Genomic DNA, 23,699 nt, shown 5'->3' on the forward strand with positions numbered 1-23,699 from the left:
AATACAAGCAACAATAGGTGTTGGAGAGGATGTGGGGAAAAAGGTACACTCATACCTTGCTGGTGGGACTGCAAATTAGTGCAGCCACTCTGGAAAGCAGTGTGGAGATTCCTTAGAAAACTTGGAATGGACCTACCATTTGACCCAGCTATCCCACTCCTCGACCTATACCCAAAGGACTTAAAATCAGCACACTACAGAGATACACCCACATCAATGTTCATAGCTGCTCAATTCACAATAGCCAGACTATGGAACCAACCTAGATGCCCTTCAATTGATGCATGGATAAAGAAACTGTGGTAAATATATACAATGGAATATTACTCAGCTATAAAGAATAATAAAATTATGGCATTTGCAGGCAAATGGATGAAATTGGAGAATATCATGTTAAGTGAGATAAGCCAATCTCAAAAATCCAAAAGGCGAATGATCTCACTGATAAGCGGATGATGACACGTAATGGGGGTGGGAGGGGGGCAAGAATGGAGGAAGGAGGGACTGTAGAGAGGGAAAAGAGAGGTGGGAGGGGAGGGGGGAAGGAAAAAACAGAATGAATCAAACATCATTACTCTATATAAATGTATGAATATGCAAATGGTATGCTGTTACTCCATGTACAAACAGAAACAACATGTATCTCATTTGTTTATAATAAAAATAAATTTTAAAAAAATTTTTTAATGATGAAAATTATGTATACTTACCCCATACATGTTTTAAAATTATGTGTAATTATGGAATGGCTAAACGAAGTTAATTAACATATGCACTGCCTCACACATTTATCTTTTGGAGAGAACACAGTATATTCCCTTTGTGATTTTCAAGACTATAGTACAGTAACACTGTACAACTGATGACTTGAACTTCGTCCTCCAATCCAACTGAAATTTTGTATCCTTTGACCAGTATTTTCCTCATTCCACTCCCAGCCCTCTAATCCCTGCTACCACTGTTCCACTCTATGCTTCTACAAGTTCAACATTTTTAGGTTCCACATATAAGTAAGATCATGCCGTAACTGACTTTCTATGCCCGATTTATGTCACTTAACATAATGTCCTCTGGGTTCACCCATGTCATCACAAATGGCAGAATTTCATTTTCCTTAATGGCTATGTAGTATTCCATTGGGTATAAGTACATTTTCTTTATCCACGCATCTGTTGATGGGACACTTAGGTTTATTCTATATCTTGGCTACTGTGAATAAAAATGCTGCAATAAACATGGGGGTAAATCTCTCTTCAATATACAGGTTTCATTTTTCTTTGGATATATACTTGCAGTAGTGGGACTGCTGGGTCATATTATAGTTCCATTTTTCATTTTGCTAGAAACCTCCACATGCTTTTATAATGGCTGTACTAATTTACATCTCCACTAACCCTGGGCAAGCATTATCTCTTCTTGCCCTGTCAACACATTCTTCTTTGTCATTTTGATAAAAGCCATTCTAACAGGTGTGAGGTGATTTATCACTGTGGTTTTAATTCATATTCTCCGACGATTAGTGATGAGCACTTTTAAATATACCTGTTGGCCATTTGTATGCCATTCAATCAAACTTTTGAGACTAACAGGTCTCTGAAATAAACAGTTTACTGAGCTGTACAGATGCTAGTCAAAATTTCCCACTGGACCTAAAGGGCTTGGGTGTTTTATAATAAAATTTATGGAGACGAAACATATCATTTACACTGAACCTACATTGGTTACAGACCAGAGGGGCAGGACAACGCAAAGTGGGCAGACTCCTGGGATAGGAGGTTAGTCCATAAAGAGAAGTTTCGCTACTTCTTGACTGGTTGGTTCCAAAAGCAGAATGTGATGTGGCCTTGATGAATAGTCTTCAGCAAACTGGAAAAGAATGTGAAGCACTTCTTTTTCTAGTTGGTTTAGCTTGAAGCTGTGAGTTAAAAATCACTTTCTCTTATCTTTTTCCTCCCTCCATTCTCTGGCCTGTAACTTAATTTAGGACAACTCAGAATTCTTCTCTTATAACCCTCTTCAGAGAAACATCTATTCAGATCCTTCTGGCCACTTTATAATCAGGGCATTTTCTCGCTATTGAGCTCTTAATATATACTGGATATTAATCTCTCATTGGATATACAATTTGGGAGTTATTTCCTCTCATTACGTGGGTTGTCTCTTCACTCTGTTGATTGTCCTTTGCCCATTTCTCTATTTGATTACCTTTTTGTTACAAATGACAAGCATCCTTTCTGTATTAGCAGTCTTAGCCATTTACCTGTCATAGAGAACAGTAAACCTTTCCCTAAGTCTACCCATTTAGGCTTTTGTTTATTGTAGCTATGTTCTTCTTAATTCAAAGATGGAATAATAATCTTTTGGATCTTTATTTCATGCTTTATCTCACCAAGAAAAGAGAAGACAATAAAGTCTTGGAGAAGAATAAAGCACCAACATCCAGATGCAGTCTTTGGAAAATGAAATTACTGAAGCTTTTGGCACCTCTTTGAAAACTTCACTTAATGGCCTACCTGCATTACTAAAGTGTCTCTTGTTGGGGTGATTGTAGTTATCTCTTGGGTGTCCATGCATCTGTGGGCCATGGGAGGCAGGCAAATGAGGCTTCTGAGGGTGAAGGTTGTGTGAGGTATGGGACTGAGATATAAGAGAATCCCGACTTGAGCCCGAGGCCTCTGGTCGAAATGGTTTCTTACCACCAATCATGTCATCTTTCTTCTTTTGTTCCTGTAGATTAAAAGGAAACCAAAATAGCTTAAGATCCCAGGCTTAATTCCTGAGAGGAGAATAAATATCATCACTTCTGAATATTTTCCTCATCCTTCTTGACTTTTAACCTTCCATTTACTATTTTCTTAACAAAAATGCTTATAAATTCCACAGAGGTCCCACAGTATTGACAGTCTAATAGTGATCCATCTGTTGAGTCTAATCTTATAGGTCAGTACAAAGAGAACCAATCTCCACTGACAAGTACATGTGAGAATACATGCACAGACTGCTAGAAGCTCCTGTGTATGTCCTGGAAAAAATACCTAGGCTGTCAGCACTCAGAGGAGCATCTGGATAATGCAAAACCAGGATTACCAACTTTCTAGAGCTAACTAGAACAAACAATCCACGACCATCCAGTTGAAACTAGTTCCTACACAAAAGTAATCAAGCTGAGCATCAAATGTTGGAATAACATCACTCCTTTACCTCGTAAGTAAAATGTTCAATATTAAAACATAAAAAAGGAAAAAGGAAGTACCCTAACATCTAATCAACAAGGGAATGACTTAATAATTTGATACACATCTTTCTAAACTTTTTATATGATTTTTATACATTATAAAACAAAACGAATATTGTTTGGTATTATCTTCTTTCACTTAATATGCTGTGAAAATATTGTCCATGTAAATGTGTATTTTTACAATATTACATTTAATGGTTGAACAGCATAGCCCAATTATCTATATAATCATGATCTATGGTAACGTATTTCTTATTGTTGGAACTTCCAAGTCATTTCCATTAACACACTTAAATCCCTAATTATCTCCTTAAGCTAAATTCTTCAGAAGCAGAATGGTGTGTGCTAGTTTTTTGAGAAATCCTGCTGCATTATCCTCCAGAAAGGCTGTGACAATGTATACCACCTCCATTAGTAGGACATCATAATTTTTGTTATTCAACAAAAATATACTAACTTCTGATAATTAAGTTAATGAAGTCCTTTATCACTGTGCCCATCTTCAGACCCTTATGTTAACTTTCACTCCAGCCTAAAGGCCTTTCATAACTACTTTACTCCTTCCAGGGCCTTTTACAGACTTTTTATAATGTATAAGATAATGTAAATCTTACACTCAAAACATTAGTATATGCAAATAAATTAGTGTATTATAGCTATATCACACTCTTCCATATAAAATTAAATTACCAAGTAACTGAGGTTATTACTTTATAGGCCAACAAAGTACTGGGTATAGTCTAAGTTCAACAAATACTGCATATGTACCCTCTGGCCAGTCACAATTTTAGGCATTGAGAGACAGAACAATGAATGAGAGAGAGAGAACTTTCTGCTTTCATGGAGCTGGCACATGAGTGGAGGTATTTAAAATATTCATAACTGGCAGATTTGGGTAGAGTCCACATGGCAAATCAGTAGATTTGCACACAGGCATGTCTACACAAGGAGTACTAATACTGTAGCAAGAACCAAAACACTTTTGTACCTGTCCTACTACTCTATACAAAGGGGAGGCAATTTGGGGGCATGTTCTCACATTCACTTCTTGAAGTAAGCAGTTGGGACCCCTCTACATACAAAAGCTGGAAGGATACCAAATACATGGCCCAGAAAAGAAAAAGTATTTTCTGTTCACAATCTTGTTACCTATTAGGAGACTGCTTTATAAGCCACCATAAGGCATGTGCATATGGAAGAAGAAAAAGCTGGTGAATAAATTACTCCAGGATATAAGAACACAGGGTAATGAATCCTTGTCGCAATTTTAAAAGATGGTTTGGCTTCAATGAATTATTTTACCCAATAAGCAGTAGTCATACTGCCTGACTACTGAAGAAGTATGCTAAGAAACTGAATATGCTAAGAAACAGCTAATATGGTCAAAGAGCATACTGTTTGAGACAGAAGGGGCTGCAGGCCACATACTTTGTGACCTGTGATAGCTCTCATACCCTGATTAAACCTGTGCCTCCAACTATAAAGCAAAAGCAAAAAATCCAATAACAATTCTAGAGGTACCACCCAAAACCCACAAGTCTATAACCACTTCCCCAGGTAAAAACAGTCATTAAGGAATTTTTCTGAGGAATTGATTTTTATTTGTTTGAATGAATTAGAATTGCACTTTACCTCCTCTTCTTGAGATCTTTTCTTATGAGCCATCTTGTATAACTTATGTAACTTTCGAGCATCAAATTCTGTAAACTTGGAAACAAAAATCCATAGATTCCTAAAAAAATAATAGTAGTCCTAGTAAATTATAGAATTAAACAAACAGAATTTAAATTATTTAGAATATTCTTAACAGTTACAAAAATATTCTCTCAGTATTTTCATCAATAATATATCTTTATATGCTTCTATCAAAAGAATCTGACTGAAGGGATGTGGGAAGCCGTCCTTAGCAGAATTAGACTAGGTTAAGCCATGTGATGCAGAAGCCTGGCTTGTAGGAACTGCTGGGAGGCATGTGACGCTGCATGGGAGTGGTTCCCTGTCTCCTTCTAGAATTTCCCCCCTAAGAGGATGGCTCCCCTAACTCTACCCTATTCTGTCCATCACAGAAGAAGCTCCTCCTGGTCCTAGCCCCCTTTACCTGTATATTATAAATAAAGGAGAGTTGGGCAACTCTGTGTTGTTGTTGAAAGAGGCAAGAACTGGTCTGGCCAGACCCATCACACCCCCTCTCCCTATAAAAAAAGAGTATTGGCTCTTCATTAAGTAGGTAAGTTTTTTGGGTAATTGAGTTATATACCGCCAACATCCTCCTCTGACAGTTAACACTTTCCTCCTCCACCGGAGACATGGCAGAGAGGACCTCCACACAAAGGGGTATTCTATCATTAGCTTACAAACTGTAATTTGTATCCATGGTATCTATGATTCCACTCCTTTAAGTTAGTTTTCCTCCATCTTCCCTACTTTATGAACTCTGTCACATCATCCATCTTCACCACCATCTCCCATTAGGACCTACATTCAGTTGGTTGTCTCTGTTGTTCTTCTTTCCTCCTACTCATCACTAAGGCCTATCATCTTCCTTAAAACTCTCAGTGACTCCTTTCCTCCAATCCCATCACACTCACCTTAGCATGATGTTACTGCACATGCTAGGGTATTTTTTAGTGAGTGGGGAAAAGAACACCATTTTAAGCTTTCTAATGGGCAGAACACTCATATAGGCTCCCTAATTACTAAATTTGCAGCATCAGGTAGAAAGCCATTTACCTTAATTTCTAAGGCCTCTTATAAAGAGTTTCAGTCTTCTTAACAAATTGCCTATAAACTCTACACACCTCCCAGTCACCTCACTGCCCTCCCTACTTTCAAGCTTTTGCTAAAGGCCTAAGAATTCTGTTCATTTAAGCAATTCCACTTGGCTTGCATGCATGCAGCGCAAATGTACCTACCTACCGGTCTTTCTCTCAGAAGGCTTCCCTACCTGACTCTCCTTCTGCAGGTACTTCCTTCTTACAATTTCTATACTATATCTAGCTTTTATCACTTTATGATGGAAAGTCTCTTAGAAGTCTTACCTTGTACTACTTTGAACTCTTTAAGAACAATGACTTTCTTATGAACTATAGCTAGCCAAGATCACAGTGACTGAAGTATTTAACACGGCAGATCCAAATGCACAGTATGAAGCCTAACTTCATGGATCCAAGCACTAGGAATGACTCTTGTTATATTCTAGTCAGATAAAAAAGAAGTTACTACAGCATTCAGGGTATAGTAATAATTCAAATATGAAACATGCTGAGCATCCCTAATCAGAAAATCCCAAACTTTCAGTGCTGAGCTGACATCACAAGTAGAAAATTCTACACCTGATCTCATGTGAAAGGTCACAGTCAAAACACAGGTATACTAAAAATATTTTATAAAATTACCTTCAGGCAATGTGCATCAGGTGTATGTGAAACATAAATTAATTCTATTTAGAACTGAGTCCCATCCCCAAGTCAAGTCATTATGTAGAAATAATACGAAATCTGAAACATCTCTGGCTCCAAGCACCTCAAACAAGAGACACTTCAACCTGTTTGTAAAGTTCTAGATTAACTATTATCAACACAAGCAACTACTAGAGTTCTTTAATTATTAAAGAATAAGATGGGAATGAGAATTGATAGTTCTTATGGTTTTAACCTTTGTTTCATCTCATGTTTTGGCATAGAACTAATTAGCTGTAGCAGATATAATATTATCAGAATGTTTGAGTATCAACCTTAGATGAGTGGAACAGTTACACCAGAAGGTCTTTCCATCCCTTACAGGTTTCCTTCTTTTTTTGTACTAGGGACTGAACTCAGGGGTGCTTTACCACTGAGCCACATCCCCAACCCTTTTTATTTTTTTGAGACAAGATCTTGCTACGCTGCTGAAGCTAGCCTCAAATTTGCAATCCTTCTGTCTCAGGCTCTCAAGTTACTGGGATTACAGGCATACTCCAGCACATCCAGTTTCCTTATAGGTATAAAGAGTCTTTATTCTGCAACTAGGCCAGCAAATCTAATGTGACTGCTTTTTCTTATAAATTGCATTAATATCTTGTCCTTACTAAAGGTTGATTATAGTGGAAAGGCCTATTTAATGAAAAAGAAGTTGTTGAAGTCTGAAGGCACGTTGCCAACAGATGAATTCTATTAGGAAAAAAGATTTTTGGATGTGATTTTGTTTAATAAACAAAATCAGAACCCACACACTCATCAAATCAAACTGAGCAGATGCCAAAGCAAGGTTGGTTACCTCCTCCACAGTTTGATATGTTCCTGGTCTGAGTAGGCTTTAAGGCACTCGGCTATCCGGTCGCCAATTTTGAGTAAGCAGTTTCGGGTGTGTTCCAGCTGTTCTTGCACGTTGAGTCCCTTGTCGGGTTTGTCAAGCTGCTTCAGTGCCTTTTTCACCGGCCTCATCCTTTCCTTACACTGGAATAAAGACATAAGCTATCTGTAGAAAGTCTTGCTCTTTGCTTACCGTGCCCTAACTTCCCACATGAGAGAAAACACAGCCCACCCTCATGCCATACAATCACTAAAAAAGGAGCGAGTAATGCCAGTAGAATGAAAAAAGTATAAACACAGAGCCAGGAGACCAAGGTACAAATGACAGCACTATCACTGATGGGGTAACATTTTACACCTTGCTCTGTTTAATTAGCTGCAAAAACATCACTATAATGCTTCACAAGGCCATTATGAAGATCAAATGAGAATACTATAAACCTAATCTGAAAACCTCCTACCACAAGGCATCCAAGAAAGCAGGATAAAATATGTCTAAATCCTTTAGGCTTGACATATAATAAAAGATGGGCTTCTAGATAAAGATGATAAACTAAACATAAGAAATATTTTTTCTTCCTTCCTAATCTCGTGGAAATAAAGATTTTTAAAACTGTCTTAATTTGAAAAGGATAAGCACATAAAGAAAGGGGAATTGGGAGGGAAAACAACAACAAAAAACTATGGCAGCATGGGAAATGAAGTAATAGACCTGAGAAAGTGAAACCCTAAGCTAGCAGTGTAGTCAGTATAGAACCACCCTGATCTGTACTATAAAATTCCCCCAAAGGCCAGTATCTCTGGTGTGGTGATGAAGGATAAAATAAGGACTGGTTTAAAGACTACATAAGGAGTAACAGATACCCAGATCCATAATTAACATCACCCAGTTCTGACTATGCCTTGTCATTATCAGACATAGGTTTATTTTTTAGAGTGAACAGAAGAAAGGCCTCTATACTGGCTATACAGTCATACTTGAGGGGAAAGGACATCACAGTGACAACAGGATTAAATGAACATATGAATATGACATGGGCCACTGGCCAGTATTCTGATTTCAGATTTCAGAATGAAGGAAGCCAGGCCTTCATACTCTCCAGTCAGAAGATTAGAATTTGTAACAAAATTTGTCTACCTCAAGGAAAAACCAAAAGATGGTGACTTTGGTACACTGGAGGCTTCGCAGTGGAAGCAGCCCAGTTGGATCACCCTACAGCAAAAGGTCTCAAAATCCAACCCACAAAAATTCAGAGTTTCCAATCAGATGTTTAGTTCCCCATTCTTAAATATGAGAACTAAGAATTGCCAATACCATTTGAGAAATGATAAAAAAACAAAGTATGAAAACATTCAGAGAGCCATAAGAAGGGAAAATATCTTGGAAATGAAATATGACAAGAGAAATGAGAAACTAAGAAATGAGAACTAAGGGGAGATAAAGTTGAAGAAATCCACCAGAAAGTAAAAAGCAGAAAAGGAAAAATTTTAAAGGACAAAATTAAGACACTTATCTCCAGAATCTGATATCCCAAAACAAGGAATTGCATAAATATAAATGTAAGAAAACAAAATTATCACAAAACAATTCAAGGAAATTTCTCAGAATTGTAGGACTGGGTATCTAACACAATGAACTAAGACCTATTTTGAAGTTTCATAATAATGAAAACCTTACAAATTTCCATCAGTTTGTAGTAATTACTACAGCTATGCAATTATGATCTGTGCATATTTTAAAATAGGTTTCAGGGGATTTTCAAGATGGTGGAATACAGCAAGTCACTTTCCTGGCTACTTCATGGCATGAAACCAAGAAAGCAGATAGGAAGCTTCTCAGCAAGGTGGGTCAACAAAGGGGGTTGGGGAGCTTTTACTGGAATTTAATACTAGATATTCAAAGCAGACTGGGGACTTGGGTAATAAAATAGGAAGAAATTTCCAGTGCCACAGATAATACCGTGGCCAGATGTACCACCCAGAAGTCCCTCCAAAAGCCAAGATAAGGGAATTAAAGGAACCTGCATTTTCAGAAGGTCTGACGCATGTCTGGGTACCAAGAGTTTACAGATCAAAGGCATTGCCCAATGTTGCACAATATCCTTGTGCAGGAAAGAAGCCAAATCTCTTCTGGCTATGTGAGTACAGAAGAAGGAACCATTTTGCAGCCAAAGAGTGGGGGCTGGCAGCTGAGGGAGCCAATACCCGGCAAACCTGACTTTGGGGTGAAATACAGGTCTTACAAACCCTCACTGCAAGAAAAGCGTGTGCCTGAGTGACCAGGAGAAAATCAAAGGTGGAGAGAGGTTTATAAAGGGTACGCGTGGTACCCACCCAGCTTTCCCCATCCCCCTCTAATCCAGCTGCATGCAGGACAAGCTGGGAGAGAGTCTGGCCTGGCCTGGAATTGGAAAGAGCAGAGATGGGAGAGATTGGGTTTGCAGACTGAACCCAGTAAACATGGGGTGCCCAGGGTCCACAGATGATGTAGCGGACTAAGAATTGGCTTCACACCATAGAACTGGAACCCAGGGGAGATCCCTGGGGTATATTCTTCCAGCACTGACTGGCAATTGCAGTGATATTTAAATCTCCAGACCAAATGGCACTGAGAGAAGAGCCCGGAGCCAACCTAAACCTAAACTCTGCCTCCAAGAGTTCCACCTATGGAATTACCTCTCTCACTCTAGCAACCCCACCTTAAGGGTGTAAGAGTAAACACCACAATAACAATGCTGAAAAGGAAAGTTGAATCTTTTAAACTCCAAAGGAAATAATTCTTTAACTTTTCATTGAGATTTTTCCCCCCTATTTTCTCTTCTCTGTTTAATTGTGACCTTAATGATTCAAGGATATCTATACACATTCATATATGGGTTTGTTTTCCCCTCATTTTCAGCATTTCTGAGGCCAGTTATTTTTCATCCATCAGATTGAGGACTAGGATGTTTGATTAGTATATTTCAGCTATATATTTATCTTTTTATTTTTAATCATTTAAAGTTTTACTTATTTATATATTATTTTCCTCTCACTTATCTGTTTCCCTTGTTTCTCCTTCTTTCTTTTCTTCTGCTAATAGCCAATCTCTATTGTTCTCTTTCACTCTTCCTTTTATTTTTTACTTCTATCTTCTCTCCTTCTCCCCCATAATCATCACATCCCATATATCACTCAGAACTGTAAACCCTTTTGCAAACTTACCATTTTTATTGCAGGCAATAATTGATCATATCATTTCTGTTTATTGTGACAGTTAACACTGTAGATGTCATAGCAGGAACTATTTGGTTTAATGCAACATATTGTTTGCATTGGTTGTTGTTATTATTTGTCTCCCTCTAAATGGTGAGGTAATGGAAACCTTCAGGTACACTATAAGTCCCAGGGTAAAAACTCTACTGCCTCAGATCCATACTGTTAGATGGGTACACAAACAACATGAAAAAGCAAGAAAACAAATCGCCCCAAACAAACCAAGATATTTTAATAACAGAATCCATCGATACCACAGTGGAAGAAATGTCAGAAAAGGAGTTTAGAATATTCATCATTAAACTGACTTGTGAGGTAAAGGATGACGTAAGGAGTGAAATCAGAGATAAAGTACAGGAAATAAAAGATCACTTCAATAAAGAGATAGAGATCCTGGGAAAAAAAATAAGCAGAAATACTCAAAATGAACAAACTGATAAACCAAATTGAAAATGTTGGTAACGATGTGGGGAAAAAGGTACACTTACACATTGCTAGTAGGACTGCAAATTGGCGCAACCACTACGGAAAACAGTATGGAGATTCCTCAGAAAACTCAGAATGGAATCACAATTTGACCCAGTTATCCCACTCCTCGGTATTTAGCCAACAGACTCAGAATCCGCATACTACAGTGATATGGCCAAGTCAATGTTTATAGCTGCTCAATTCACAATAGCTAAGCTGGGCAACCAAACCAAGTGCCCTTCAAAGATGAACAGATTTAAAAAATATAGTATATATACACAATGGAATATTACTCAGCCATAAAAAATGAAATCATGGCATTTACCAGTAAATGGATGGAACTGGAGACTATCATGCTAAGTGAAATAAGCCAATTCCAAAGAACAAAAGGTCAAATGGTCTCTCTGATATGGAAGGTAACACACAGTAAGGGTGGCAGGGAATAGAAGTTCACTGGATTAGACAAAGGGAAGGAAGGGGGAATGGGAATAGGGAAGACAGAAGAATGAATTGGACATAACTTTCCTATGTTCATATATGAATTCACAACCAGTATAACTCTGCATATCACATACAACCATAAAAATGGGAAGTTATACTCCATGTATGAATAATATGTCAAAAAAATCCTACTGTCATGTATGACTCAAAAGAATAAAAGAAAAAACATTTTTAAATAAAATTTTAAAAATAAAATAGTTTCAGGGACCAGGGGTTTGATCCCCAGCACCACAAAGAAAAGGTTTAAAAGGGATGTGGGGAGTTGGGGGACTCAAAAAGACACACCAAAACCTGGGAGATACTTGTAAATAACTGCAATAATCAGACTATATAAAGGATTCTCACAGAAAAAAATCAAATTGCCCACAAGAGCAAAGGATATGACCAGGCAATTCACAAGAACATGAATGCCCAATAAATATAAAAACAATGTTAAAATACACCACCAATTAATATTGCATAGCTCTCAGAATGGCAAAAATTATAATCAGAAGTTATCAACTATTTCTGCGAGCAGGAAAGCAACTGAAACTCAAATTCCTCACAAGAAGGAATTGTTTTGAAGAGATATTCAATATTTAATGAAGTAGCAGATGCACATGCCCAATGAGTGACCTAGCATTTCTGCTCCAGCCACATAGCCCAGAAGTTTCATTCATGGGTACAAGAAAAATTTGTAATAATTTCATTACAGTAAACATCTGGAAAAACCCCAATGTCCATCAACAGGAGAAGAAATGAACTATGGAAGTCTATTTTTATAAAGTAACATTAAGCATTTAAATCCGAACCATAATGATCAACATGGTTAAATCTCAAAAATATGAGAGGGTAAAAGCAAGTTACAGGATACACATAGTGCACTGTAAGTTTTAAAACATGGAAAGCAATATTATATTTTGTTTATTGATACATAGGCAGTTGTGTGGTACAGTCATTAAGGACCCAAGCCCTCCTGCCACATTGCTTGGGTCAAAACTCTGTTCTCCTGTCTTGGCTGTGTGACACAGGACATATTACTCAACCCACTCACCTTATTCTTTAATATGAAAAATGGAGATGAGAACCTACCTTACAGATTTCTGTGGAAAAATTGCAAATAAAGAACTCCAATAGTAACTGGCTGTTTACATGAGGTATTACAGTCTTTACAGACATCAAGAAGTAAAATTCTGAAACCACACATAAGTCTAATTATCAAATTCAAGAATCACACACTTATGGGAGGGAAGAAAAGAAAAGCATGGGTTTAGGTGAGGAATACCAGGGGATTCCACTTTATTTTTGAGTCTTAAAAATGTATTTGACAAGGTTTCGCTGTAGCTATAACAATGTCTATTATATTCCTGAAATTTTTCTGTATTTTAAAAATATTTCAAATATAAAACCAAGATCAAATGAGACTATGTGTAAGAACATTTTAAATTTTATTTATTTTTCCTTTAGAGATAGGATCTCACTATGCTACCCAGGCTGACCTTGAACTCCTGGGCTAATGCAAATCTTCTACCTTAGTCTTCCAAGTAGTTGAGACCATGGGTACACACTACTGTGCCTGGCTTGTAAAAACATTTTCTAAAATGGTACCATATAAGCATCAGATATTATTTTTCTTTATAAATAATGGGCTAAAGAAAATCTAGGATCAGAAAGCTGGGTATATAATGAATTCATTTTTACTCAGTTCATTCGTTTATTGATATACTTCTAGCATCTAAGTGAATTTTATATAATACATATGACTGCCCTCAGAGAGCTCAGAGGCAGAAAAGATAATTAAGAAAACTGAGATTAACTACAAAAAACATGCACATATGCATGTAGGTTTTGGAGAATACAGAAAAAGAGGTCAAAACAGTGAGAAGACTGTTTGGAGTCAACATTCCATTCTCCACAGAGCAGGAATATTTCCAAATTCAGAAAAAGACTACTTTTTCTTTTAGCCTAAATAAGCTATTCGCGTAAACTGTGACTTGTGGAAATTTAGGCAGAAGAAACCATAGAGAGATAGGATAGAGGTAACTGAGGATTTGTGGCATGATAAAATCTATGCAAGCAGTTCCACCATGGATTGAAGGTGCCCTGAAGATAAAATGACCTTATTCAATCCCATGGCAGGCCTGATCTGTGTACTGTCTGCCCATCACCTTCTTCACCTATTGTGAGGAAATGGCGCCACATTTCCTAGGTAAAGTGTTAGCTCTTAGCACCACAACATGGAAGCAGATAAGGTATAGCACGTTCATCACTGCTCTAATGTACTCAGCAGGACCCTCCTCCAGCATCAGATGGCCTTGCTCTCATCACTCTAGCTTCCGAGGCCTCTGTCACCAGTTCAATGCATCATGTGGGATCCTGCCACATGACCTTTGTGCATGACATTGTCTGGACTTGGCATGTCCTTCCTTCACCTTCTCTTCCATTACCTATCACTCTTCCTTCATAACCTAATTTGAATATAACTTCCTTAAGCCTTCCTGACATCTCTTGACTAGGTCAAGTCCCCTTCTCACAGGATCTTCCCACTGTCCAAGCTCTCTCCCTTCCCAGTCCCACTTCAGTAGTGCTAGCATCATTCATGTAGTTATCTATCTCCCTGACTCAATTACAAAGTCTACAAGGATAGAAACAATTCCCTATTCAGTATGGTATCTCCTATCGCAGGCACAAGGACACTCAATAAATGGAGCTCGGTGAACATTACTCTTTCCCAAATGCCTGGGAGTCCTTAAAGACCTTCCAACAAAGAGCACAAGACACAAAATTTAATCCTTAGACTTATTTCTCACTAGAGAACAAGATAAAAAAAAAAATTAATCTTTTCATGCCAACCTAGTTAGGAACACACAGTCTTCAGATATCATAAGCAATGTGATATGTTAAGTAACATACCAATGTTTATACCAATTGAAGTTCTGTGGCTGCACCTATAAAAGATAAAGCCACAGCAAGCACTGTGGTAACACACCAGCATCCCTCATTTCAGCACTTACAATGCTGAAGGTCTCCTGATCCAGATCATCATCCTCATCCTCTCCAATGGGGACAGGTTCACTTCCTGCTGTAATATGGACAGGACCCTGAGATCGCTTTGATTTACTTGAAGATTTGGCATCACCACCTTTAGGCTTTTAAAAAAAGAATTACAAGGAGTCATTGTCATTTGTACAATCCTCGCAATGTAGACTTCTTACCTACAGTGAGTAACTATGACAGTCACTTTATACCAACTTATAAGATTAATAGCTTAATCATACATTATTTCCACTTCTGACTCTAAAAGCACTTAACTGTAACTTCAGTTTCACCAATGCTATATTTGGTCTTCTAGTCCTTCACCCATAAAATGCATAAAAAATGTCATTATGAGATTAAGACTATAAACTGATAGAACTCTTCTGGAGTATCATGTAGCAACTTTTATTAACAGCTTACCCTTTGATGTAGGAATGTATATTCTGAAATCTCCATCAATCAACATGGATAAATCTCAAAACTACATAGAGTTACAGAAGGATATATATATATAATATATATATATAATGTCTTCATATTAGAACATCTAAAACATGTAATGCATAGGATGCTCTGTTTATGATTATATGACTGTCACATGAAGTACAAGCATAAAAGTATGAATAGGAAGGTGTCACACCAACTTCAGAGTAATGGTTATGAGGAAAATGGAAAGAAAAGTAATGCTATCAGGAAGCTATAAGGAGAGCAGCTTCAGTAGTATCAGTAAGTGAATTAATGAATGTAAGACATATTAACCAAAAAAAGCCACTTGAAATAAATATGGAAAAATTGTCAATAATAGTTGTAATATGACAGCAGTAGATAATGGATGCTTCCTAAACTGTTCTTGTGTTTCTGTTGTTGAAATATTTCACTTTTAAAAAAAGAATGTCTTAGGTGCCTGTCTTGTCCCTTAGGAACTTAGTGAGACCCTGTCTCAAAATGAAAAGGACTAGGGATGTAGCTCAGTAGTAAAATACCCCTGGAGTCAATCTCCAAAATAAATAAATAAGAATGTTTTTATGGGGTTGGGGTAGTGGTTCAGTGGTAGAGTGCTCACCTAGCATGTGTGAGGCCCTGGATTCAATCCTCAACACCACATAAAAATAATATAAAGGTACTGTGTCCACCTACAACTTAAAAAAAAAAAAAAGTTTTTTCTGTGGACAAATGCAGACATATTTATCTCATATGGTTTATACTTTTAAAAATTGGAAAGCAGCCAGGCATGGAGAAGAGAATGCCTATAATCCCAGACACCTGGAAGGCTGAGGTAGGAGGATAAGAAATTCAAGGCCAGCCTGGACAACTTAGCAAGAGACTGTCTCAAAATAAAAAATAAAAAGGTCTGGGGTCATAGTTCAATGGTAAAGCACCCTCTTTGCTTCAATTCCCAGTACTGACAAAGTGGGGGAAAAGCAATTTCAATATGGGAGAAATGAACTGCTTCCAATAAGTTATAGCCAAACAGAACCCTCTCCATCTATTAAATACTATTTTTAATACTTGTTTATTCACTGGAAAAACTGTTTATTGCTAAGCAGGGAGAAAAGGTTACTCAAATGGTCTGATCTGATTTTTATTTTACATTTTTTCCTATGTGCAAAAGAGAAAAGTTCCAAAGGTACTCATTAAGAAGTAAGAGTTATCACTGGGTGGTTGAACAGGTGTTAGTTGTGTGTTTTAGCAATGATAAATGAGTAATTGCAATTGTTTTCTCAGAAGTCAGCAAGCATACATACAATACTGCACTAATTCTGTGGTTTGAAATGAACTTTGAAAAGGTCCCAAAATGAAGACTATATAATAGCAAGGTTTTCTATCCATGTCTACTCCAAAAATTCTTGCTATTTGTTTTGAATCTCAACTCTTCAAATATTCAAATCCATTTGTGGGTTGTGTTCTTCTAATATGAATCTACGTACTTCAAGTACCTACATGTACATGCAAATTCTCTCACTTGTCCTATCTCACTTCAAATATCCCCCTTTCCAAAACATGTAATAAAAGATCCAAGTAACATCCTTGTATATTAACACCCTGAACTTGCATGCTAGCTGGTAACAGTCCCATCTTTTCTTCTTGAATATACTCATAAAAAGACAGTCCAGAGCCCTCAAACTCCATTCCATTTCTAGTCTAAAAAGAAATTTCAAAGGCTCTGCGTATCTCCAATAAGCAGAATGGCATCATTACCTTCTCTTTCTTATCTTTTGACTTCTTCCTTTCTTTGTCCCCTTCTTTGTCTTTCCTAGAACTCATCTGCTTCTCCTTGTTCTCTTTGTTCTCTTTCTTCTTCTGTTTTTTCTTCATTGGACTTTTTTCTAAGCCATCATCCTAGGAAACAAATAGGGTTACAAACTTTTGCCTTAAACTTTGAATACTATCTTCAGTGATTCATCACTATGTTTAAAACTAAAAGCTTATTTTCAATCACAGAGCTTTAAAGCACTCATTTGCCCAATTCTCAATTCTCTAGTAATAACCGACGCAGGCAGATGCTATTTACTTATATCATGTCACATAATTCTCATAACTACCCTTTGAGATAGGTATTATCAGGCTAGGGATGTAGCTCAGTGGGCAAGCATTTTCCTAGCACATGCGAGGCACTGAGTTGGATCCCTAGCAGTGTTTTGGGGGGTAGGCGGTGGAAGGAGAGTCATTATCATTCCCATTCCACAGACAGAAAAAAACTGAGGACTAAAGAAAATAAAGAGATTGCATACCTGTCCAGTCAGTTAGTAATGGATGAAGTTCTAATATCTGAATCCTGACTCACAGAGTTTTGTTTGGACCTACAAGTGACTAAACTACATAGTTCACGTGCCTTTATATTAGACCTGGGCTTTCTTTCAATATTAGTATTGGTACGTGGCCTAATTACCCAAATGAGGATAAGTACCAATTGTTATTTATTATTAAAATATTCATGGTTCCCCACATTTTTCCATCATGTATGAATCTGCAACTGCATTCTTCTCCAACAGATTAAGTGAAAATATATATATGTATAGATAGATATAAATTTATATATAAATGATTTTATACCCATTGGCACAATAAATAGATCTTAAAAAAAAAAAAAAAAACAGGGCTAGGGTTGGAGCTCAGTGGTAGAGTGCTTGCCTGGCATGTGTGAGGCACTGGATTTGATCCTCAGTACCATATAAAAATAAATAAATAAAATAAAGGTATTATGTCCATCTACAACTAAAAATTAAAATAATAATAATAATCCTCAAATAAAATACAGCCTCATACCTTTACTTCTCCCTCTTCTGATGGATTATCTGAATGTCTGGGAGATGAAAACTCAAGTCCATGTTCATCTTTCAATCTTGGTGCTTTGTTTTCCTTTTTTACTCGAGGCTTCCGCTTTTTTAATTTGGCCTACAAAAAAAAGAAAATGATAAAACTACAAATCAAGTCCCTCAAATGCATGACAAATAACATTTGATCCTTTGATGCAGTAGCAGCTACATAATTTAAACAAGAAAATTCAAAGAAGTGAAAAGAGCAACTAATTTTACCTGAAAACAATACGAAACATAAAAACCCTAGGGAAGATACATATCCCATACCATATAAAGACAACCATATTACTTGAACCTATTGGTTCAACATTTTTGGAATTTGTCCTAAAGATAAAATTTTTGCCAAAAAGGGAAGGCAGTACCTTATATGCAAAAACAGAATTTAAAATAACATATTAGGGCTAGGAATGGGGCTCAGTACTATGACACTTGTCTAACATGCATAAAGCCCTGGGTTCAAACTCCAGCACTACTAATAATAACCATAATAATGACAATAATATTAAAGATGACAATATTAACAATAAAAACCCTGGAAACAAAGTATTTTATCAGCAGGGTATAGCGCTGCAAACCTGTAATCCCAATGACTCAGGAGGCTGTGGCAGAAGAATCATGAGTTCAAAGTCAACTTAGTGAGGCCCTAATAACTTAGTGAAACTGTGTCTCAAAATAAAAAATAAAAAGAGTTGGGGATGTGGAACAGAGGTTAAACACCGATGGGTTCAATCACGAGTACCAAAAACAACAACAACAAAAACTCCCAAAGTATTTTACCTAAAAATAAGGTTAAAATATTTATCCACTCAAATATGATAATCTAAAACACATCTTTCTAAAATCTAATACATATTATATTACATATTCACCATATTGTCTGGAGAATGATATGCTACATTATTATACTATTGCCTGAAAAATGTATAATTTCTTGGGGTTTGGGTGGGTACCAGGAATTGAACTCAGGGGCACTCAACCACTGAATCACATCCCCAATCCTATTTTGTTATTTTATTTAGAGACAGGGTCTGAGTTGCTCAGCACCCCACTTTTGCTCAGGCTGGTTTTGAACTCTCCATCCTCCTGCCTCAGCCTCCCAAGCTGCTGGGATTACAGGTGTGCACCACTGTGCTCAGCAAGAAAAAGGTATAATTTTTTTTCTAAAATTTGTTTTATTTATAATACAAGGAAACTAACACAAATGGCATATCTATAAGAGAGCACTTAAGGCACACACACAGGCAGTAGTAGAGGAAATAACTTGTAGTATCTCATACCATGACTCCCCATCTTTCTAGGCCTGAACTGAAACAATAAGTTGGGAAAATAAAAGAAGATAAAGTTCAGATAAATTACTTAGCAGCTCAGTTGGTATTTCTCACTAAGCTAGTAAGGTACTCATAACTGAAGCCCAGTTTCTGACATTAACTGTGAATTCCAAATGTCCATTGTACCTCTGGGATTCATTTTTACAAGCAGCCCAGTTAGACACAATAGACAATTCTTATGTTCCAAAACTGAGGAACCAGAAAAAGGGAACAGTTAATAGTACATATGAACTAGTGGCTCTGAAGAGAGCAAGGATTGATTGATTCAATATTTGAAGAGAATGGGTTTGTAAAAAAGTTGCCAAGATGTTAGTCAATTATTAAATGTGCATTTCTATTATTACCAACCAAACCATAATCATGGAATGTCAAAACAGTATCTGATCATGAAAAGGTACTGTTTTGTGCAGTGCCCAGAAAGGATATATCTTTTCCTTCCTAAATCTGAGGGGTTGGAGCTTTGGAACCCTAGAAAACACCCAGCTGGCAATGCACTCACCTCTTCCCCACCTGTCACAGCCCCCTTCTTCTCCAGACCCTTCCTGAGTAGCTTCAGCAAGTAGTCCGCTCGAGTCTGTAACTGCTTCCCCTGAGGCTTTTTATCTGTCTCCACAGGCAGAATCTTCAACAGGAAAGGAAGAGAAGCACCCACCACCACCCATAACCGGTTAGTAAATCAGGATAAACAGATAACAAAGAAGTCAGCACAGTCCTTTCCCTCCCCGACCACCCAAAATAGATAAAGCCTCAGATCCTATCTCATGTCCATGGCTCCCAGTCACTGAAAATCCCTCATGAGCCGTTCTCGTTTTACAAAATGGGATGGAGAAATCCAGCTCTCCCACTGGCTCCTACCTGTGCTGTTAACAGGGTAGAACAACTCAGGTAGGAGGGGCTTGTGGCTTCATCTGCTAGAGCATCCCAGCCGTCGTGGATTTCCTCCTTCCAGGAGCAGGGAATCCCTGGAGCTAGGTTAAAGCTTCATTTTAGATTGAAAATGCTTCTTAGAGCATTGCCGGAGAGCATTGAGCTATGCCAGGACATGATCTGCTCCCTGCTACCACAGTTGGACCTGTCAGGCCAAACTGGATTTGGTCTCAGTTCTTATGATAGGGTGCTGTCACCCTCCTAAAACCCAGATGGGATGAGCATTGTTTGATGTGCCAGGTAAAGCCCTGCTAGGAGCATCACCTGGAGCAAATCCTACAAAAATTTAAGCCAGTCGGTTTTCCTTGCTTTCAGCTCTACTTATGGCCTTGTTACTTGCAACAGACAGGGTGGGAGGCTCAATTTTGTGGGAGAAGTACTGTCAAAACTTAATTTCACTACAAAAAATACCGAGGTGACACTCATTAATTGTGTGCAGAACTGAAATATGGTTGTTTCAAACATACTTTCAAAGAAAGGGCCAACAACTAGAGCCCAAAAATGCTTTTATTAATATACTTACCCTGGTATTTGTTGTAATGAGATTTGACCTGTAGTGAATATCAGTATTTTAAGATTTCTCCTAAAATTTCACTTGGCTATTTTTGTCTATCCTTTATTATTACCCATGAGACAGTGCCACAGTCCACTAAAAATGGCAACATTTCCAAGGATAAAGAAATCCCAGGAATTTACTATTCTATTAGTATCCAATTTGATCACCCCTTCTTAAAAGTAGATAAAAATAAGTAATATTTAAAAATATACATTAAATGCAGAAATCTCTAGCATTGCAGTTACTTACTTTATCTGTCAGTTTCAGCTCGGGGTCCGTCTTAATTAACTCCCAGTTTCCATAGCCATGTTCATAAATTCCTAGCAGCAAGCGAGAGTCATCTTCCACTCCCCATTCTACATCGAAGTGTGCAGCTTTCACCCGACAGGTTAAGCAGTATCTAAATGGGGTTTAAAAACAGGAGGATGTTACAAAAGAGAGTTTTCTGAAATGTTAAAGAAGAGACAATGAACAAACTACATAACTACACGTAACTAATATCAAATCTATGTTCAACTACCCGACATGTACCACAAAATATACTCACTTTTTTTTTTCTTCAGGGTCCACAGGGATGGATTTATGCAGCATCTCAAACTCTTCTTCATGCTGGATAATGGATTTCACATTAACCTGAACTCCAGATATCTTGATTGTTGGACCTCTCCTTTTCCCTGGTCCTTTCCCTAACAAATACAAATTTCACAATTCTTCAGTGAAAACTATTAAAGTTCCAGACAAAACATTTATCACAAAGTCACTTCTCTATCATCTCTGGCTTACTGTTAATTCAAAGATACAATATCTATAAAACAAACATTTTCTCACTTAATATTTGCAAATCACAATTGTGCAAAACAATTCCTTTTTTAGCACTGAGTTTTTTTTTTAATATACTGATGCTTGCAGTTGTAGTTTAATCTTCCTATTTTATGACTTTCTTATAAAACTAACAAAATAAAGACTCTGAAGGTATCATATTATGATGAAGCTTCTTTCTTCCTTGTTTTTCTATCAATCCCATTAGCAAGTTTTTTTTTTTTAAAAAACCAAGTGTTTTAAAGATGATTATACTTGACCTTCATAATATTTCTGAAAAAGTATGGGATCACATTAACATCTAACCCATTTGAAATGATAAAGGTGAAAAGGTTACTCTAATCTACATTGGAAATTATAATGATCCATGTCAGGTGCAGCAATGCACACCTATAATTCCAGCTACTTGGGAGGCTGAGGCAGGAAGACTTTAAGTTGGAGGGTGGCCATCAGCAACTTATTGTGACCAGTCACAAAATGAAAATATTTTAAAGGGGCTAGGAATACAGCGTATTGGTAAAGAGTCCCTTGGTGAAAGGAAAGAAGGAACAAACGAATGAAGGAATGAATTACAATGATCCTAGAAGTAAAAATAAAACCCAGTTACTCTAACCAAAGAGTCCAAACTGAAATCTACGAGAAAATGCCACTTTTTTGTGAAAATAAAATGGTTCTCAATAGAAAGTGAGCAAAATATATGAAGAACCAGTTTATGAACAACAAAATGTCAATGCTCTTGGAGAAGATGTACAACCTTGCTCACTACAAAAAAAAAAAGAAAAATTGAGATATACTTCATTTTTATCAGCAAAAATCCAAGCAATATATTGTGTTTGTGAGGCTTATCAACGGGTACTAACAAACACTGGTAATGTAAACAACACAAGATTTATAAAGGAGGATTTGCAATATCAAAGCAAAGCATGTATACACTCCCCAGGCTCCAGCAGGACCCACTTCTACAATATAGCCCAAAGACATGCTGGCAAAGATAAAATATTATACACACACACACACGTATGTGTATATATATTTCATTACACCATATTTATGCTTTGTGAATTTATTTGTAACAGGAAAAGACTAAAAGGAACCCAAAAACAGGGAACAAAAGATGTGTAGATTCTACACATCTACATGGTAGAATTCTGGGAAATTGTAAAAGAAAGGAGGATGATCTCTACATGACATGGAGTACTCTCAGACGTGAAGCTAAGTTAAGTGCAGAACAAAGTATGTATTGTGTTTTCATCTATAGAAGGGAAACCAAACTACACAGAAGTTTAGATTCAAAACAAAAGAAGAAATGGAATAATAAACTCAAAACTAATAGGGATGAGAACCCAAGGGAGTTGAGAACAGGGATGGAAAATAGAAATGAAAGTAAGATTCTCCAAGCATGTATACCTTATTTTACTCTTTTGACTTTGGACCCTGCAAGTGTTTTAGAAATTATAAAAACAAAGTTAAATCAGAATAATAAGAGTACTTCCTAAAAATTAAAAAGAAATATAAACAAAAGGGTCTATAAATTAGGCTGATGGTATAATCACAGAGAAGAACAATTTCAAATAGTTTTTAAATACTGTACATTGTTAGTAGGAATATTATAAGGAAAAGAAAGCATGCAAACAAATCAAACTTTGCATTGGGCAAGTCTTATTAACAGGAAGATTAATATTGATATTTGGAAATGTATGTATAAAAATGCAGGATAAAGAAAATAAATTATGTTAATATTTTCAGAAACAATGTCAATAATCTTACAGTAAAAATGAAAATGTCAGTCTAAACTCAAAATAGGCTAAATACCAGTCTATAGGAAATACAGGTTTAGAAACAAGTTATACAATGTCAAGAGGATGCAATTAACCAGATCCAGAATGTAAACATGCACAAGAAAAAGAGGAATGTAAAAGAAGAATGAAATTATAGCATTGCTAATAAGCAGATATAGAATGGAGAACATCAGGTTAAGTGAAT

The 23,699-nt window shown here is 36.9% G+C and overlaps 1 protein-coding gene across 5 annotated transcripts in view; it reads right to left on the bottom strand.

Moving 5' to 3' along the window:
- The window catches only part of CHD2 (chromodomain helicase DNA binding protein 2), a gene marked incomplete at its 3' end in the record, with an annotated part of 120,447 nt that overhangs the window by 13,544 nt on the left and 83,204 nt on the right, over nucleotides 1-23,699 (bottom strand). For 4 of the 5 annotated variants that reach the window (XM_079127368.1, XM_079127366.1, XM_079127365.1 and 1 more), the window contains 9 exons: nucleotides 21,445-21,583; nucleotides 21,147-21,297; nucleotides 19,914-20,036; nucleotides 18,034-18,162; nucleotides 16,966-17,106; nucleotides 14,745-14,879; nucleotides 7,493-7,671; nucleotides 4,871-4,970; nucleotides 2,514-2,727 (listed from right to left, as the gene is read on the bottom strand). In XM_079127368.1, coding sequence (XP_078983494.1) covers nucleotides 2,514-2,727; nucleotides 4,871-4,970; nucleotides 7,493-7,671; nucleotides 14,745-14,879; nucleotides 16,966-17,106; nucleotides 18,034-18,162; nucleotides 19,914-20,036; nucleotides 21,147-21,297; nucleotides 21,445-21,583 — 1,311 coding nt within the window. Of the gene's footprint in view, nucleotides 1-2,513; nucleotides 2,728-4,870; nucleotides 4,971-5,016; nucleotides 6,434-7,492; nucleotides 7,672-14,744; nucleotides 14,880-16,965; nucleotides 17,107-18,033; nucleotides 18,163-19,913; nucleotides 20,037-21,146; nucleotides 21,298-21,444; nucleotides 21,584-23,699 lie in introns of those variants that run through there. The other variant, XM_079127369.1, reaches the window with a different exon arrangement.

Source organism: Sciurus vulgaris (assembly GCF_902686455.1).
Source record: "Sciurus vulgaris genome assembly, chromosome: 2".
NCBI lineage: Eukaryota > Metazoa > Chordata > Mammalia > Rodentia > Sciuridae > Sciurus > Sciurus vulgaris.